The 20,734-nt window shown below is 33.6% G+C and overlaps 2 protein-coding genes across 3 annotated transcripts; both read right to left on the bottom strand.

The window, feature by feature from the left end:
* Positions 1-43: 43 nt before the first annotated feature.
* On the bottom strand, positions 44-3,304 carry BDCG_07391 (the record flags this gene model as incomplete). 2 transcript variants are annotated; one of them, XM_045423185.1, is made up of 3 exons in its annotated part: positions 2,894-3,304; positions 2,312-2,833; positions 44-2,248 (listed from the first exon to the last, which is right to left on the bottom strand). In XM_045423185.1, exons 2-3 carry the CDS (start codon positions 2,387-2,389, stop codon positions 44-46), a joined length of 2,283 nt encoding a protein of 760 aa, XP_045282111.1. In that variant the 5' UTR covers positions 2,390-2,833; positions 2,894-3,304. The 2 variants fall into 2 exon arrangements, with proteins under 2 accessions (XP_045282111.1, XP_045278633.1); XM_045423184.1 differs by lacking the exon at positions 2,894-3,304 and having other exon boundaries at positions 44-2,833.
* Positions 3,305-18,625: 15,321 nt separating this feature from the next.
* BDCG_17512 (uncharacterized protein) lies at positions 18,626-20,245 on the bottom strand (the record flags this gene model as incomplete). Its single annotated transcript, XM_045426624.1, has 4 exons — positions 18,626-18,760; positions 18,931-19,076; positions 19,186-19,213; positions 19,292-20,245. 4 exons carry the CDS (start codon positions 20,243-20,245, stop codon positions 18,626-18,628), a joined length of 1,263 nt encoding a protein of 420 aa, XP_045282110.1.
* Positions 20,246-20,734: the final 489 nt, after the last annotated feature.

The raw sequence follows: 20,734 nt of genomic DNA, 5'->3' as shown, positions 1-20,734 counted from the left end.
AAAGGTGGTAGCGCCTTATAACAGTCCCGAGTAAAAGGTAACATTAATATTCATCAAAAACAACGTCCGCGTTGTCTCTATCGACTCTTGTCCGTTTCATTGCTAATCCAGAGCTAGCTCCACCATCGCCCACTCTCTTTCTCCCGGAAAGTGAAGGTTGAATCGAGGACTGGTCAAAATCAAATACCATGACACGCTGTCGCTCCTGATTCCAACCCATATTGGCCCGCCGCAAGTCATAGTGTACAAGACCTGCAGCACTTAACTCCGCGATAGATTGCTGCTTCTGAGCTTCAATGTCCACATCGGACTTGTAGTCCTCAGAGTGTAGACTATTGCCAGCCCATGACATGAGCATCATAGATGTGACCGTGGCAGTGCTGACAAGAGGATATGTCTGCAAAAGCTTGATATTGCCAAGGTGCACAGGTATTGTCACCCCTTGCAGTTTCCACAGATGGGCGTAAACATTTGCTTCATTTAAAATCGCCTTTTCATCCACAGCCTGTACACCTTTAGCGACAAAAGTGTAGCCATAGTTAGTTAGGGTAATCTTGAAAAGCACGCCCACTGCACCAAACATTCCCATTGTATCAAGGCATTTGCAGTTTTCGTCAAGATTGCGAGCAAGCTGGTTGTTGACAAGAATGCAGAGCTTTTCCTTCGAAATAAGATGGTTGTGAGAAGATGTTCCCCGTTGGTGAATGGAAAAGTTGGGGCAGAATTGATCAAGAGGGTGCCCCTGTGAAAGCCCAACAAGGCAGGCTTGTGTGCAATATGAAAGAGTTGGCTCTTGAGATCTGTGCTGAGTCCTTGATGACTGACGTCGCTGCGTTTCGGTACGATCTGTTGACTGCGAATGAGGTTGTTGATTGCGAGGTTGGCGTCCAGGTCGGTAACTGCCATCTTTTTTATCTTCAAGTTCCTCATCGCTACTGCTACTGGGTGCTGTTTCGGGACGCAGTGATCGACTTCTCAAGATCAGATTTTCAGGTAAGATCGGCCACTGATAGAGCTGGGATTTGGCATTTTCTATCCATTGGGGAGATTGCGGCGCTGATTCCAGTGATAACATCACGAATGTCGAGAGCTGAGAAACGGGGCCATATCGTACATCAAAGTCATTGAGAAGAGAGTCGTCGACGCAGTCTGGTACAGCGCTAACGTGATAATATAGGATCTGCGGGTCACTTTTCTCAAGCATCAAAAAAACTAGAGCCTGCCCAGATGTAACATATCCATATAGAAGGCCAGCATTAATCATATAGTCGAAAGTTTGACAGAGCACTTGCGCTACTACGCGCTCTTCTTTGTTTGTATCAACAAACGGTAAGGAGAGTCGCTTCAGTGTGTCGAAGAAGAGACTCTCGCCCGTAGACGAAAAGACGCGATCGAACGCGCTAGAGGGTAGCTTGTGTGCAGCCTTGTATTCTCCCACAAAGACTGTGAGCTCATCTCCACTGGGAAGTCCACGAATGCCCCAGCGATCCGGGACTCCTCTGACATCTCGCTCGACGGATCTCTTCTTGCTAGGAGGGACTGCGTCTTGGTTTTCAATCGCATCGGCATCTGTCAGGTCTGTAATATGCTTGCTGGAAAGACTGTAGGCATTATTCTGAAACAAGAAATTAGCCGTCCGTGTATCTTTGATCTGCCTTAGATATGCCTGAACCAGACGCTCGGCAGGTTTCTCCATAGAACTGCGAACAAATGGCCGAATATCTTGTTCGTCCTTTCTTGATCCTGGAGAAAGGTCTCGACTAACCCCCTGTACATCTGTCTTGGGGGGAAAAAGCGGATCATTGGAAAACACTTCAGTAAACTGATTGAACATGCGATTATGGTTTTTGTTAAAGTCAGCCCATTTGCGGAGTTGCTGCGGATAGTATTTCCCATGGACATTCGTAACAGAGCCCGAGGATGTTTTGGTAGGATCAGGCTCAACTGAAAAGGTAGAAAGCAGTTTTTCCTTGACATGCTGAAGATACACCAAGAACGCCGTTGGTGATTGATCTGCTTCCAGTCGCATCCTCCCACGCTCTTCTCTATCAGCTCGTTCCTTCTCTTGCGCTCTCTCACGCTCATTTCTATCAGCTCGTTCCTTCTCTTGCGCTCTCTCACGCTCATTTCTATCAGCTCGTTCCTTCTCTTGCGCTCTCTCACGCTTTTCTCTATCAGCTCGTTCCTTTTCTTGCGTTCTCTCATGCTCATTTCTATCAGCTCGTTCCTTCTCTTGCGCTCTCTCACGCTTTTCTCTATCAGCTCGTTCCTTTTCTTGCGTTCTCTCATGCTCATTTCTATCAGCTCGTACCTTTTCTTGCTCGCGTCCTCGCCTTTCTTCTTCAAGACGACGACGCAGGTCTTCAATTTCAGCAATGTGAGATGACATTCTCAGTTCAGCAACAGGAGGAGTCTCGGAAGGGTCTTGGATGTTGTGAAGCGTGAGTGTTGAAGGGTTCACGTCAGAAGTCGTTTGTGGCTAAAACGGTGGATAGGTAGGCTAGGCTGGTAGATATGCAGTTGCGAGTTGTTGGCAATGTGAGCAGTTGGTTGATTAAGACGGAATCCGGCAGCTAAGTCGGTCTTTGTTTTGGGGGGGAGACGGCGGTCGGGCCTCTGGCGGGATATTTAACCAACCCCTCTCAGCCAGGCAGAACCCAACGTTCCCTGGTCGGTGGTCGGACCCTTGTACGGCGTAGACAAATTCGATGTTATTAACCCCCCACAATAACCATTTAATTATCAAATTAATGAAGTTAAATTTATTAATATAGGTTAGGGATTTTTATACTACACCTATTCTTTTTGATAGGCGCACCCCTACTGAATTGTACTAGGCAGGCTCAGTGATTGAAATTCCATTGATCAAAATGTAAAAATCCGGAAATCTTACAGATCCGTATATGCACAGTATGAAATCAATAATCTTCTTGCAGCCCCCAGGCCCCTCCCCTCGCTCTGCATTAAATCTGTTGGAGGGATTGGATTGAGTGATTCGTCGTCCCCTCTTTACCACCATGGCGCTAGTGGGGATTGAGCTCTTGTGCCACAGTGGCCTAATAATAATAATAGGTTTATGAGCCAAGTACGGAGTACTCCGTACGCTGTACTGCGTAAGCAATAATAATTAATAATAATAGAGGGATCCTGCAAGCACCTTTCGCAGTAATGGCCTTCCTTATATGGTTTAACGTCACGTAAATTAGTGTTCAGTGGTGTTTTTAATTAACGCCACTATCACACAGGTGGATCTGTACATGCGATGTTTCTGCACGAATTCAGATGTAGTATGCGCATGTAATTAGTGCTGTACAGCCTTCCTTATTCAGTTAGTTATAATTTGCGGAGCGAAGCGAAGCAAATATATGATGAAAACCCTGGTCATTAAAAGTGGAGAATTTCCTTTTTGAGGTTCTTGGCATGAATACAGCCCACTGATTGGTGTAGAATTAAGCGAAGCGCAATCCCGTGACATTGCACAATCATATCTGTAGCATCCGCCCTAGTGGCGTTGCCATAGCGACCGCTCCGCCTACACGTGATCTCATATGTAATATATATATAGCTAGCTCTTCCTACATGAATACAATGGATTAATCATCTCATAATATCATCTACTGTTGAGAGTTTCAGAAGTTAATTGACTCTTCTATCAGCAGTGCTAGTAATGACTGAGCTCTTTTATCTCAGTAGTCTACATCTACTCTGTACAGATTCTTGAATAATAGATTACATATCTTATTAACTATCTACTCTGTACAGATTCTTGAATAGATAATATATCTAATTAATAATCTACTCTGTACAAATTCTTGAATAGATAATATATCTAATTAATTATCTCTCATAGATTCTCAAGAATGAATAATGTATTAAAAGTCTGTGTTCACTGCTTATAAAATCAGTCTCTTAAGTCTTGATTAATTTATTTCTTTATAATATTCTATTACTTCTACAGCTGTCTGTCTTCAATATCATACTTAGAGAACTTAGATATTGTAATCTTCTCTTATTATATCTTTTCTATTACTGATTATCTCTTTACACTGTGATTCAAAGATTGCTTAAGCCAGCGTACGATTACAGACGTACGCCGGCTTCTTATATATTGTAATATTGTATGCTAAATTAATTAGCAACTGCTATGGCCCCTTTACACTTGTACACATATACTAGTAGTTTGAAAGCAGCTGTGTTATTATCTGACAGTTGTATGTTCTTCTGAACTACATTCTCTCTCATCAGATTCAGTCATACTCATGTGATTATATTATACACTCTAGCTTTATACAGATTAGCTTGTCACTAGCATTTCACAATTATGTGATCTATTTCTGATTCAGCTAGTATTCTATGTACACTCTCACAAAGAAACTTTCACTATATTACATTACTTATTCACTAACTTTTCTCCCCCGGTGGCTGAATGGTTAATGCGGCCACCCGGTAGCGCCTTGGCGTGGGAAACCAAGGCGCGTGGGTTCGAAACCCGCAGGGGATACATTAAATCCGGAACTCAAGCACCTCAGGTTCCTAATAAATACAGAGGTGTACAAATCGCTCCAATAAATCGCTCTATGTTCCTGGGCTGGGAAGTTATTATTGCATGTATCTAATTGTCACTCCTTTGTATTTCCTATGTTCTTGTTATCTTAGCGTGGTCTCAACACCTGTATTTCCTCCTGTATAACCAACACTTGACCTGTATTTAACATCACGCAAGGACTCATCATAAGCTCCGCTTGCATATGAGTATAATGGAAGAATAATAATAATAATAATAATAATAATAACTAACTTTTCTCATTCTTCAATTATCTTCTTCATCATTCTCATTATTAAATGTCATTATTATTCAAGATTTCTATCTCTTCTTCTGTTCAACTCTTTCTATCTGTTCATCTATCATATTGTATATATTTCTGACAATGACTCTCTGTTCTCACAACAAGTGTCATTGTAGTGCTCATATCAGACAGTTTGTTAGCAGTAAGTGTAATATGTTATGAAATGTATATAATCAGAACTTGTTTATCTTCTAATAATTGTCAGAATGTACTACTATGAATAACACATCTTCTTTATCTTCTTATACACTCTTGACTGTTTCTTCTTCTCAGTGAGTTTCTGATTGTATTTTCTGACATAATTTTGCATGAACACAGATGCTGATATGTTTATTTTTATTTATATAGAATCTTCACATGTTGACAGATTCACATTCACTGATGATAGTGAACTTAATATTGAATTATTGATTGAGAATCTGAAAAATATAATAATGAAGAAATTGTCTGTGTTATATATAACTGAGTCTTCTGTATTTCTCTCTGTCTCTTCTGTTTCTTTCTCTGTCACTCTCTCTTAAACTTCTACATCTGTCTCTGTATCTGATTCTCTCACTTCTGCTACCTCTGTTTCTGTGACTCTCACTCTCACTACTTCTGCTTTCTCTGGTTTTATCATCTCTGCCTTTGTTATCAGCTCTCCCTGTTTCAAGAAGATGTTGTATAGACTTGATAAATTATATTTCTTAGTATATATACTTTCATTCTTCTTACTGATCTCTAGAACAATCTATTATACAAAGATAGTGTATAATATAACTATCTGAAGTTCAGTTGCAGATACTGATTATTATATTCATTTTAAATATTCATGATGAAATAATTATTCATTTATCTCAGAGAATCACTCTCTCTCTTAATAGTATTGAGATTATAAGTCTTTTTCTTTTTTATCTTTTTCTTTCTAACACTGATTTTTCTGTTCTTAGAAGAAATTGTTATGAGTTTTACTATATATGAAGTCATGATATTCACAGATATCAAGAAACTTTTTATAACTGTAAAGTTCAATATCACAGAGATATTCACTCTGATAAATTTTTTCAGAATGATAGATCTGTATCAGTCTATTCTCTAGTATCTGTCATTCAACTTTGTAATGCAGGCAAAAGATATTCATGTTTTCAAGAACAGAAATACAGATGTTATACTCTTTTACATCTGCAGACATAAGACTTATATACCTTGTCTAAGATATTGTTATAAGAATGAGCTGTTCACACACTGCATTCTGCTTTCTGTATTCTCTTATATCTCTCTCTCTCTTTCTGAGAAGCCTCATATGTGTTGTAATTACACATACAATTCTAAGATCAGCAGATGTTTGTTCAGTAATTGTTATCTCTACTTTTACAATTTTCATATACTAACAATGATTCTTAGTTACTCTGATATCAGAGACCATTCTCATTGAAGATAATAATATCACTGAGACTACTCTCTCTCATCTTCAAGCTTCTTCTATTGCTTTCTCTCTCTTTTCTGCAGAGAAGATTGTATGCATATCAGATTATAAGTGTTTAGTCTCAAGTGACTTCTGTCATTTATCTGATTCTGTGCCTCTCTCTTCTGTTTCTTCTGCCTCTATTCTCTCTTTCTTGACTCCTGGTTCTGCAGGTCTTACACTCTTCTTCAATTTCTCTATGCATACACATGTGTATTTCTATATTGACATTCCAGTCAATCTTGTGATAAATGACATTAATATCATACACAGAGTGGTAGAGAAATCAGAGACATGCACAGTGTTATTGTAAGAGCAGCTTGCAGCTCTCAAATCTCTTACAGATCTTGAGTTTTGAGATTTCCTTTGTTTTTGATGTTTTTCAGATGACATGATATTGAAAATAGATTAAACATGTGATGTATGAAAATGAATGAGATGTGTATGATAACATTTGTCTTTTATAGCTGATTCTTACAGTTGATGATTAATTCATCATTTCTTTTCTTACACTTTTTCTCTATCTGCTAGTCACTACTCTTATGCAATCTCTATATAATACAGTATTCAGTGACTAGGTTCAGCAGCTTTCAACTTTTTATAATTCTGTCTTACATATTATACTGTCTCTCTTCACCTGCTCAGATCACTACAGTGAATAGCTTATCAAAACTAATCTTGCTCAATCTCTGAGTGTCTTCAGAGATTGAGATGACTTGATCTTATATATTTATAAATGTTTCAGATAGTTTATTCTCTGTGATCTCTGTGATTAAACTAATGTAAACAGTTGAATTCAACTCTGAATTTCTTTTTCTTCTGTAATCTGACTCACATACAAGTCTGCTGCTCTGAGACTGCTCTTTATCATATTGCATCTGCTGTCTGTGATGTGTTATCATACAATCAGCTACAGTCTTATCACTTATTGAAGTATGATGTTCATCTGATTTCTTCATTGCTTCTCATTCTTTTCTTATAATTATGAAAAGATTGAAATAAGTGAGATCATCTGATTCATAAGTGTCTATGATTTCTCTTACTTTGTGAGACTTTTTAATTGTAAGTCTCTTCTTTTTCAATACTGATGATAGTGCTGTGAATGATTACAATTCACTCAGATCTTATATCTTTACTTTTATAAGTTATAAATCATTGATTAAGTTGTGTAAGATCTGTCCCTCTGATTCTTTCAATGCATACATTCTCAGAGAATATGATTTAAGTATTTTATATAACTCAAATCATCTAGGTTGAAACTTCTCAGAACTCTCATTGTATATAAGAACTCACATTCTTATCTTGAGACTCAATTTCTTAACTAGTGAGTCTTGTATTCTTTTTGATTGAATTGCTCAGTTCAGAAGTAACTTATTAGCTTTTACACATGTGTCGCTGATCTCTTTCAATCTTGGTTCTGTGTCTGCAACTGTTGCATTCACAACTGTTCTCTTTCTCAACTTTTTCAAAGCATTCTTCAGGATGCGCGGATGCAATTCATACAACAGGTAGAATGATAAATGCTTAGAGACTGCATGCTGTTGAATCCGCATGATCAATAGCACCTGCCCGAGATATTCATCTCATAGTCTCATAGGCTTGCTCACTAGATATTTCATCAGCATGTTGCTCAAGATTTCATTTAAGCATTTCATCTTTCTGTTCATTCATGAATAATATGATGTTATTCTATAATATCTTATCTGTAACTGACTCATGAAATGCCTCACTGCTTCTCTTACAAGATTCATATTATTATCAGTTAGAATCTCATACAGCATTTCATAGTTAATATAGATCTCATTATATAGAAACTTCACTATCATCTTCTCTATCATCTCTGAAACTGCTTTCACAACTGACCAGTCAGTAGCATAATCAATAGCAGTGATTATTCATCAATTTTCATTTAGTGTTTGCAGTAATATGTCTATGAGATTCACTTCTTATTATTTGAATAATTGTATTATACACTTCATCTGATGTTGCACTTCTTTGTGTTCTAATCCTTTCTTAGATTCTTTCATAACCTGGTAATTCAGGCACTTGTGAGAATACATCTGAATGTTCTCAGTTATGCTTGGTCAGTATGCTCTTGATTTAAGTACACTTATGAGTTCAGAGCTTTCTAAGTGACTGAATTCCTTGTGCATGTGAGTCATTAAGTCATGTCTAAATAAAGATTCTAAATAGAGAGCTTCTGTGTATTCTAGATTGTGATAAAGCACAATGTTATTTTCATTTCTCAATTTCCTCAGCTTGAAGTTCAGAAGCATCTCTTCTACTACTCTTATGAGATACTTGTTATTCAACATCTTATCATTCTCTAAGCAAGAGATCATGATATTCACTTATTCTGATTCCTTGTATTCTCTCAGTATGTTTAATATGAACATTTCTTATGCCTGATTCACAGAACTCTTATTCATGAAATCAGATCTGTGACTGATTGTATTCAGCATCACTGTGTTCAATCTCTTTTAGTATTTAATATGAAGATTATACACTTGAAACTCTGAGATTCAATGTACTAAGTGTTTGAAAGGTTTTATCATCAATTGTAGATAGACAAGACTTTCATGATCTGTAATCACTGTTATTGTATGTCTATTGTCAATATATCTATCTCACAATGTCAGTGTGTGCTTAATTACTAGCAATTTCTTTTTATACACTGAATAATTGAGCTCAGCATCTGATAGTTTTCTATCATTATATATCATCAGATGCAGCTTGTCATTCTTACTTATCTGTAGAAGAGCATCTCTGATAGCTCATTCAGATATATCTGTCTCAATGTAGAAAGATTTATCATGATCTGATTAAATAAGTACTGAGAATATTATTACATATTCTCTCAGTGTGAGAAAAGTCTCTTCACACACAGCATTTCAGATAATTGAATGAAACTTCTTCTTTCACAGATTTGCATCTGTTTCTCTTAAGAGATCTGAGAGTGATACAGATATTCATGTGAAATTCTTGATGAATCTGTAATAATATAAGATTAATCTAAGAAACTGTTATACATAATGTACATTTCTCAGTCACAGTTAATTCACTATAACATTCAATTTCTTCAGAATGAGATATATACAGTCACTACTCACTACATATTCTATAAACTTCAACTCTTCTATTTCAAACACACACTTAATTGATTTAACATAGAGCTTATACTCTGTCAGAGTTATAAGCACTTTATTAAGATGCTTCAGATATTCATTATATAAGTTTGAAAAGACTAGAATGTCATTGAGATATATAAGATATGAGGTTTCATTCTGTTTATAAAGAATTATATTCATCATTATTTGAAAGATAACAGGTGCATTTATCAGATCAAATGACATTGTCAGGAATTTAAACTTTTTTCATTGTGTATTAAATGCAGTTCACAGAACTGACAGTTCATCTACACAGATCTATCAGTATTCTGAGAGAAGATTAATCTTCAATAGATATCAGATGTTTTCAACTGTATTCAACTGTTATTGAATTCATAACAGTGAATATTCATTCTTGATTGTAAGTTTATTGAGTGCTTGATAATTAATACACATCTATCACTTCTCATCTGTCTTTTTCATGAATAGAACTGAAAAGCTTCACATGCTTGATAAGAGTTGTATGAGATCATGTTCTAGAAGATCTGTGATCTGACACTTCTGTTCTTTAAGATGTGTTTGTGACAGAGAATATGCATTCTGATTGACTGATTTTGCATTCCCTGTGTCAATCTCATGTACAAATCCTCATTTCAACAGCAATTTCAGTGAAAGATCTGTTTGAAAGATCTTCTCATACTTCTTCAGAAGCTTCTTCATATGCTTATTCTTCTATATATCTTTTATCTTGATTTCCTTCACTTTCAGGTCCTGTATGATATACAGAATGCTTTTGAATGAGGTCTTGCAAATTATTCTTTTTACTTGTTAGTGTGTAAGCAGATTTAATCCTTCTATATCAGAGATATGAAATGTTCTTCTCATATTAGTTGATAGAATTGTATGAATCATTTTCTTTCTATCAGTTAACTGCATATGATATGTACATCATTGAATCTGCAGATTGAATCTTTAGAATTAATTAAGTCTGAGAATAAAATCATATTTCATGTTCTGCAGCTCTCGCGCTCAAATATAGCAAGATCATTCTTCAAAGTACAAGGAAACTCTTACTTTTGCAGGTGATATTAAATATCAGTTATCAGATAATCTTATATATCAGAGATTCTTCACTCAGCAGATCTCTTTCAATTTTCAAATTATATAATTATCAATATATTGTGTAGAAGCTTCTGTGTTCACTAACACTTTTGCAGTCATCTCTCAATTCTTACTCAAGTGTTTCTTATACATTAACATTTCAGGTCTCAAGGTATTGAGATGAGTGTTCACTTCATTCTTACTCATATCTTATTCAGAAGTCTGCTTCTTCTTTGCATTCACAGAATTCAGAGAGTCATCTAATGTGAGTATCTCTTTTACTTTGAAGACTTTTCATAGAATATCAGTAAGTGTCTCTGAGCTCACTGATTCTGCTAGTTTTTTAACTCTCTTACTTCTCTTGACTGTGCACACTGAGTGTAATCTTTTATATCATGATTTTGACATCTGCAGTTGAAGCAAGCTCAATGCTTATAATATCAAGATTTTCACTCAGAGAATCTCTTTTTCAGAGAATTCAGCACTTTAGTGATGACATTCAGATCTAGATTCATTATATCTGAGTGTGTGACTTGTGTTATAGAAGTCTGATTATTCATTCTTCACTGAGACATACTCAATTACAGTATTTTCTATCACAATTGACTCACTTATTTCTGTACAATGAGAATATTATATGCTTTCTTCACTGTGTCTGACTATGAGGTTAAGCATTTCTATTCTACTCTCAACTCAGGTGTAAGACTATGAATAAAGATCTGTAAATAGAAAGATGTTGAAAGCTCTTCATTCAACACAAGATAGTGTAAGCTGAAGTGTGTGAAGTATGATATAAGATTACTCACTTATCTACACTCAGTGAAGTATTTATAACACTTGTCTCATATATTCACTTTCTCAAAGTTATGCAAGATTCATTTGAAAAACTCATTTCATGTTTATGAAAATGAATATCACTTCAGATCTGTGAGATTCATCTTTTCATCAGCTATTCATAATGACTTCACTTTTTCATATAGAAACATGACAGATCTTAAAACTTGTTGAAATTTCATTAACTGTCTGTCTGTGAGTTCATATTCAATCTGATAATATAATCATATCTGACTTAGTCAGCTGATTGCAGCATCATTTTTTCAGTTATTATTAAAGCTTAATAACTTCAGCAGATCTTCTGACTTGATATATTTCATACTCAGATTCTCATTCTGTGCAGCAGTCTCTGATAATGTGTATACTTCTGAAGAGGTCATGAACAATTATGATAAGATCTTCAGATTCAGTATAATTATCTATCTGTATAAACATTCAATCTTCTGCTGTAGGTCTAAGATCTGGTTTTCTCTATTCTTATTAATAATGATAATTGTATCAGTGAAGCTCTTCATAGTGAATACTTGATCTACAGTGAATGCTAATTATTGTTTAACTTCTGTCTCAGTCTGTCACTGTGTACACAAGATCTCAATCTTATTTAGAATTCTTGTATATATACAGAGCTTCAATTCTGATTCAGTGATCTCAGTCACTTTTCTTACTGCTTTAAGTAAACTCTCTGAGAGATTCTGTATATCTTTCAGTTCAGGTAGCAGAGAAGAGTGTTATTCATATCAGTTAAAGAAGATATTCATTTCAGTGATTTTCTCATTGATTGTACAATGTCTATTATTATATCACTATATCACTGTATTATTATATTACTATATCATTCTATCACTATATTATTATATGATTTCTGTTATTATTATACAACTTCAGTGATAGTCACTCTCTCTTTTATTTCTTTAAGTGAAGAGTGATCTTCTTTGAATCTGATTTATCACTCTCATCTCTTTTCTCATACCTCATCTGTTCACATATGTGGCATTCATCTGAGTGTGAAGTTTTTCCTCAATAAGCAAAGCAGTATCAATCAGATGCTCTTTTACTCATCATTCTTTATATACTATCTTTTGAGATGTTCTAGAATCACACTGACATAATAACTACAAATCATTTCATAGACAGAATTATCACATTCTGAAGAAGTCTGCACTTCTCACCAGTTTTTAGACATGCTATCAGATGTGATTCAAAGATTGCTTAAGTCAGTGTATGATTACAGACATACACTGGCTTCTTATATATTGTAATATCATACACTAAATTAATTAGCGGCTGCTATGACCCCTTTACACTCATACGCGTACGCTAGTAGTTCGAAAGCGGCCGCGTTATTATCCGACGGTCGTACGTTCTTCCGAACCACAACACTGTGTAGAACTGTAAATAAACATGTATAGTAAAATAAGATTCTTCTACAGTTACAGATTCTGTGATAAATAAGTCTGAACTCTATCTGTTATTCTAGATATATCAATACTTTATATATACTTAACAGTAGTCTCTTAAGCCTGTAAACAGTCTATTGAAACAGATATATTATCTAAGATTAAGTTTTATCACTATGAGATTTATAGTTCTGATATATCTTTATTAACAGTAATCTGTAAAAAGAAAACTATTATTCAAAGAGCTTACTGTATTATCAGATATTATAGAAAACATCTCTTATTAACTTCATTCTTAACTTAATTAAGAAAACAGCTGCAGTTATTATCTTTGATAATTAATTTATCTCTTAGTTCTACAGATCTCTCTTCAGTTTTTCATCAATTATCTATATTATTATTCAACTTATTCTCAAGTTAATCTTATTTCACTTTACAGATATACTTTTACTATAGTTACAGTTCTATCTCTTCTATTAATAAGCTGTAAAATCAATCTTGCAGAGTCTTCTGTTTTAAGCTTAGCTCTACAATGTCTTTGTACACAGAGACTCGTGTGTATTAAGATATTTTAATTAGTGCTTCATCATCAAGTTAGCCTCATATCTCATATTGTTATAAGTAGATTGATCATCAACTTCACCTGACATCTACATATATACCTTTCTCTATTTTATTCATGTTATCTATCTCTCTGATTTACATTATTTACAATTGTCATACCATTATCATTATTATCATCAAGCTCTTATATTTTCAAGATTGAAATCAAAATGAGTGTAGACTGACCGTGTGACCGTGTCTGAAATCAGAATCAAACTTTATAGTTATTATATTATCTAAAAGCATTACTTCTGATTATAATTTGTATTCATCATATTAATCTCAAATCATATTATTTCAAATATTAAAGATTTCAGATTCACTTTTCAAATAAAAATCTAGTCTCAGATAAAGAATATGTTTGAATTCTTAGTCACATTTTCATTCTGATCTTATTATTGAGAATGATATTAAATAAGACTATAAAATTATTTCTCACTTACATAATATTATAACATAGTACTTATTTATTGAAAATTTAATAGAGAGTGTTATCAAATATCATTACTTTTCTAAATATAAATTATAATTCATATAATTTTAATTATAAAAAAAATATAAAATATAAAAAAAATAAAAAATAAAAAATAAAATAAAAACAAGAAAAAATTACAATGAAAAAAAAGAAAAAGAAAAAAAAAGAAAAGAAAAAGAAAAAAATAAAAAATAAAAATAAAAAAAATCAAGATTACAGAGCTATAGTACTTTTAAAATACTCATTTTTCAGAGTCTTTATAATATTTATTATCAACTGTATATCTCTTATAGTGAGAGTAACACAGCTGTAATAAGCTATTATCTTAATATTATCTAATAAATAATCAGTATATATCTGTATAAATGTGAATAATTAGAAAATATACACTTAAAAAGTGTGATCAGAGTGAACTCTGCTGTCACTTATTATTATTATTATTATTATTATTATTATTATTCTTCAATTATAGATGTATGCAGTCAGAGACTATGACATCTACCTGAGAACATTAGTTCTCAGGGTTTTTTCTATGTCTGTAAAGTTAACTATTATACATTCATCAATTTCAGATATGCAAAATCAGAAAATTCCAGCCCAGAATACAAAAACTGTTTACAAATTGCAGTGTTTTAACATCTTTTGATACTTTGAAATCATTTGACAATATCATGATAAAAGAAAAGAGAAAAAGAACACAGTCTCAAAGATAGACACATTAAATAAATAGATAGAAAGAAATTGAAAGAAAAAGATAAAGAAAAAGATAAAGTAAAGAGAGACTATAACAAAACAAATTATTAAAAGAGAGTGTATAGCTGTTTTAACAGACTATATCTGATTTATTTCCTCCTCTTCATACTCAGATAATTCTGAATTTAGCCATTTTCTTGTAGCTGCTTGAGTTTCTGATAGAAAGTCTATTAAGTATTTAATTCCTGTCTCAGTTGAGAATAAGAATCTCATATTTAATTGATTTAGATCATACTTCTCTTTCAATCTGGCTCTGAGACTATTGTATAATGCACAGTGCATTACAATATGCTCAGGATTCTCATTTGTATTGCAGAATGAGCATTCTATTGAGTCAAATCTATCATCAAATCTTTGTATATAAGATTTGAAATAGCCATGTCCTAGTTTCAGCTGTATTATAGATGAGAATATTTTCTTTTTACATTTAATTGAACAAGATTTCCACTTGGGTTTTGTTTCAAATCTTGAATAATGTATACTCTTCTTTTATTTCTGCCAGCTTTCATTCCACTTGTCTAAACAAGATTCTTTTATTTTTCTCTTTATAAAAGACCAGGACACAATTTTTTGAATAGATCTGCTTAATTCTGCACCCTTTTTTACAGCTGAATCAGCCAATTCATTACCATGAATATTCATGTGAGCAGGAACCCAGTGTAGATGAATTATCAGCTTTGATGTTCTTCTCTTTTGAATTTTCAAAACAGAGTTTAAGATCAGTTCAAGATTCATTTGACCATTATGAATCTGACTATTTCTAAGTCTTTTTAAAGCAGCTTGACTATCAGAGAATATCCATGCCTCTTTCAAACAATTTCCTCTTTTATGAGATTTTATTTCAATGAGTTTGAAAGCTTTCACTATTGCAAATAGTTCAGCATCAAAGACTTCACATTCAGAGCCTAGATTCCAGAAATCTGAGATAAAATTAATATTATCTTCAGTATAAGCAATGCCTGCGCCTAATCTATTCAAGTTCTCATTTTTTGAGCCATCTGAATAAACCAGAATAGAGTCTTTTATATTGATTGTAGAAATTCTCTTCAAATGCTGTTCATATTCTTTCTCTTTTGATAGTTCACTTATTTGTAAGTCTATAAGAGATTCAAGCTTTTCTCTCCAGGGAGATAACTTCTCATGATCAACTTTTTCAACATTTAAAGAAGAAAATTGATTTTTAATCAGAGAGCATAGTCTGTACAGTTGAGAAGGCATTTTCTTTGAAGAATTATTTTCATTCCAATCAAGAAATCTATTCCAATCCAGTTCATTTCCAGAGTTAATTGATGGAAATGAAGAAGAGACTCTTTCTCTGATTATATGATTTGAGCTCATCTTTACAACTCTCAGAGCATAGTTCATACAGGCCTTTTCAAATCTAATAGCAGGAGGAGGAATTGAAGCTTCAATTTCCATTGCTTTAATAGGAGATGATTTGAATGCTCCCAGAATTCTTCTCAAGGCTCTGTTTTGCAGACTTTGAAAGAGTTCAGTGAAATTCCCTTGATTATTCCACCAAACTTGAACTCCATAATCAGCTACTGATGTAATACAGGCTATATATAACTGTCTCATAGCCTGAAAGGATAGACCTCTCTCTGTATTTGATAGTCTGATTATGTTGTTCAATAGTCTTTCTGCCTTGACAGTTCTTTGTTGAATGTGATATTTAAAATTCAACTTGGAGTTTAACCATACTCCTAACCATTTGACATTTACACTGGGTTTAATCTCTCTATTTAAAAGAGTTAGAGATAGTTCTTTCTCATTGAGTCTAGAAAAGAAATGAATTAACTCAGTTTTATCCATATCAAATTGAATTTGATTGATATCTGCTCTAACAAAGATTTCCTTTGCAGCTTCTTCAATTACTTTCAAATTCTCTTTGATAGTTTTTAAGCTGTAGACTAGACCAATATCATCCACATAACTCGGAGATCGCACTATTCTCATATTTCTATTTTTGAATAGATATGCAGTGTATATTGCAAATAAAATGAGTGAGATTGGAGATCCCTGTGGTACTCCTATTTTTATCTCAGTCTTGTCTTGTTTCATTCCATCAAAGAAGAGTTGTATAATTCTTTTAGACATAAAACAGTTAACCCATTTTATTAGAGAAAGTGGCAGTTTTAATATCTTCAATGTCTGAATTAACTTTGACTTTGAAACATGATCAAATGCTCCCTTTATATCAATAAAAACTGCAGTTGAGACCAGACCCTCATGCTTTGCTATTTGAATATCATGAACAACTGAGAGAACAGTGTCAATTGCAGAACACTGTTTTCTACCTCCCATTTGTTCACTGAATAAAAGAGAATCATCTATAGAGCTTATAAAAGATAGTCGAGTAGCTATTATCTTTTCTAAAACCTTTCCTAAACAGTTCAATAGAGATATTACTCTATATGACTTAGGAATTGAAGTTTTTCTATTAGGTTTTGCAAGAATCACTCCAGTGGCTTCTCTCCAGCATTCAGGATGATATCCATTTTTCAAGAGATTGAAAAAGAGCTCAAAATATTCATTCTTTAAGTAGGAATATGTATTTTGAATAATCAAGTGATTAATTGAATCAGGACCTGCAGCAGTTTTAACAGAACTTGAGAAGATAGCTGACTCTAATTCATCTTGTGTAAGATTAGGCCATTCCCAGTCATTTTCATCAATGTAGTTGAGAAGTGATATATTCTCTTCCTCTGAATCTGAATCTGAGTCTGATGAGTTCTGAAAGAGAATTCTCATGAAAGCTTGACATTTTTCCTCAAAAGAGTTTGCTGTATATGATTCATTCTGAAACTCATATTCTAAGGCTGGAAGTTTTGCTACACTTCTTGTTTTAGTATAGTTAAAAGCTTTAAAAATTTCCTTCCCTTGTGCTTCTTCAAGAAATTTATTCCAGCAGTCTGTTTTAGCTCTTTTGATATCTGAAAAATATTCATTTCTGACAGCTTTGAACTCTTCATCAGATATTACATCATTTTTCCAATCTCTGCTAGCAGTAGCTAATTCTTTCCTTTTAGATGAGATATTCTCATTCCACCAAGGTTTTGAATACTCAGAAGATTTTCTTTTTGAAATATTATCTCTAACACTTGTTAGAATAATAGATGTAATAAGCTTCACTCTATTCTCAAGCATTTCATTTGAGATATCTTGACCAGAATTCCAATATAGCTCATTCTGTCTTTCAGATTTTAGCAGTTTTATGCTTTCTTCAACTGCTTTTCAATCAGCTTTTTCAAAGTTATACTGATTAGAGAGAAGAGGATTTTCACTCATTTGTTTTTCACTCAGTTCAATATCAAATTGAATAATCTCATGACCTGATCCTGATGTCTCATTTGAATCAATAAACCAGTTTACAAGTCTTCTTTCCATTAGATTTTGTGACATGAAGGTTAGATCTATAATAGACTTCTGTTTCATGCCTTTTCTAAAGAATGTTTGTTGATCAGACTTATTAACCAAATCTATTGAATGCTCAAAGGTCCATTCAATCAGATTATCAGCTCTCACTGCTCTCTTGCATTCTGAATTCCACCAGGGATGATGTGCATTGAAATCTCCTGCAATTATAGAGTTTCTTGATGGAGTTATGTTCAGAAATCCTCTATCAATTGTCCAGATATTGTTATTTTCCTTCAATGACTTTTCATTATAGATATTTATGAGCTGTATAGTATCAAACTCATTTTCTTTATCTATAATATCACCCACCAGAATATCAGAGTCAGACATGATATCAAATCTTAGATTAAATTGATATCTTGATCTCTTTCTTCCATAGATCACTACTCTTGACTTTATCTCAGACTTTTGAGGTAAAAAGCAGTAGTAGCTTGAATGAGAAATAACATATTTTTGCTCAGCATCAAAATTCGGCTCCTGAAGCAGTATAAAATCAACTTTTTGTTCAAATGCAATTTGAAGACAAGAATAAATACAATTTGAGTTTCTATCCACATTATTTTGAATAAATGTGATTTTTGAAGAGTTTTTAAACTTTTTTTGTTGTTTTTGTTGTATATTCATACTAAAAGAGAGTAGAGTAGAATCTAATCACTATCATCAGATAGTAGATTATAACTGTTCTGAAAAGTAGGAATCTCAACTGCTTGCATTATATCTAGTTTATCACCAGAGTCATTTCTCAATTCTCTAATCTTAACAGAAGTTTGAGGATTCAAGTTCTGTTTACATTTAGCTGGAGAGTTGGAGTTTGAAGACTTAGATAGTTGAGAGTTTCTTCTTTTTGAGCTTGCAGTTGTGAGTTTACTGGCTTGACTCTTCTCTTCAGTTCTAGATTGACTTTGAGCTTCATCTTTTCTCCAGTTCTTTTGAGTTCTAGGAGCAAACATACATTCTTTTGAGCTAGATGCATGTTTTTCTTTGCAATTAGAGCACTTAAGCAGAGTGTGTTGACAAATTTCACCTCTTTTTGAGCATGTTTCACATTTATGCTCACTAGTTTTGTGATCTCTGGCACAGAATGCACATTTTGAGTCTCTAAAACATGAGATTGCAAAGTGTCCATATCTTTGACAGTTTGAACACTGTGTTTGAGCTTTGAGGTTCATCCTTGAGTCTTTGTATTCATGAACTCTCATTTTCAAACCTGCTACTCTTACTTCAGAGATCTTTGACTGTTCAAGTGTTTTTGTATATACTAGAACAGAGGCATTTCTCCTGCTTTGTCTGAACTCAATTGAATTTAGCCATACAGGCTCCTTTCTCAGTTGAATAGAGTTGTATTCTTCCAATTCATTTTTGAGAAGTAGCATTCCTTCTTCACAGTCAAAAATTTCAACTGGAATATCATGAAGAATGAATTTGCCCCACTTTTCATCTCTTTCAGATAGAATTGTTGTGTTTAACAAAGATTCTACTGCTGACTTCCAGAGATTCTCATTCTGAATAAGGAATTCAGCACTGAATTCAGGCATTGTAGTCAGAATGATGGAGTTTCCAAAGAATGATGGTTCAATTGAAGCTATAACTGGTTTTTGAACTTCAATATCAGTCATTAACTGAGAAAAGAACTGCTGGTTAATTTCATTTCTGATTCTGAAAATGAGATTTGAGTTTAGCTTGTTTCTTTGCAGAATGTCCTGGTTTGAGACTTTGAGAATAAGTCTTCTATTTCTGAAGATTTGGAAGTTTTTCTCTTTTTGCATTTTCTTTTCCACTTTTCTATGAATAGAGGCATGAGCAGTATTCTTCTCAGTTTTCTCAGAATTTTGAGCAGGTTTTGAGACAGTAGGTTTAGAGACAGCAGGTTTAGAGACAGCAGATTCAGCTGCTTGAGCATATGTTTTCTTCTGATTCAAAGAAGGAGAAGAAGAAGAAGTAGAAAAGAAAGAAGAGCAAACTGAAGAGTCAGTGATTGTATTAGAAATTTTCAAAGTTTTTTGAACTGTGTTTGAAATTCCAAGTTTGAACTTGATCACTTCCTGTAGTTGTCTAGCCTGAGCATGAAGAATTAACAGAACTTCTTCATTCATCTCACTCAGACACTGCTTTCCAAGAATTTTACTTGCTTTTTCAAGTTCCTGTATTTCAAGAACTTGTTGTTTCTCTATCTCTTCTTTCTTTCTTCTCTTCAGAATTTCAATCTCAGGAATAGCATTTGAGAAAGCATCTTTTTCCACATCAACTGAGTGTACTTTTGAACTCATTGTTCTTACTCAATGAAAAGTTGGTCAGACTAATTCAATTGAGATATTTATTAAACTCTTTTGAATTGAAAAGTTGGTCAGACTGTTTCAATTAAGAGGTTTCTAAGTCTGTTTTCAATTGAAAAGTTGATCAGACTATTTCAAAAGAAGAATCGCAGACTTTTGTGTATAAAACACCTGATTTTTTTCACACTAGTTCAGTAACTAGGTTAGATTTTTGAAGAGAATCTAATAAACTAAAATTGATTTTTAAGATAAATCAATAAAATCTTTACAATCTCTTTCTTGGGATACAGTGAGGAAAAGTATGATATCAATTGATAGTAAATCAGATGATATGACAGTTTTTGAGAGAAAAACTGACAAAAAATAAATCAATTTTTTGAAGAGAAATTGATTAAAACTATTCAATTTTATTCTAAATTATCCAATTCTCCTCGCACAACAGGTGTGCAACTCAAATCAGTTAATAAAGAGTGTAAAAAGGAA

Source organism: Blastomyces dermatitidis (assembly GCF_000003525.1).
Source record: "Blastomyces dermatitidis ER-3 genomic scaffold supercont1.8, whole genome shotgun sequence".
NCBI lineage: Eukaryota > Fungi > Ascomycota > Eurotiomycetes > Onygenales > Ajellomycetaceae > Blastomyces > Blastomyces dermatitidis.
This window is presented reverse-complemented; position numbering and strand designations above follow the sequence as displayed.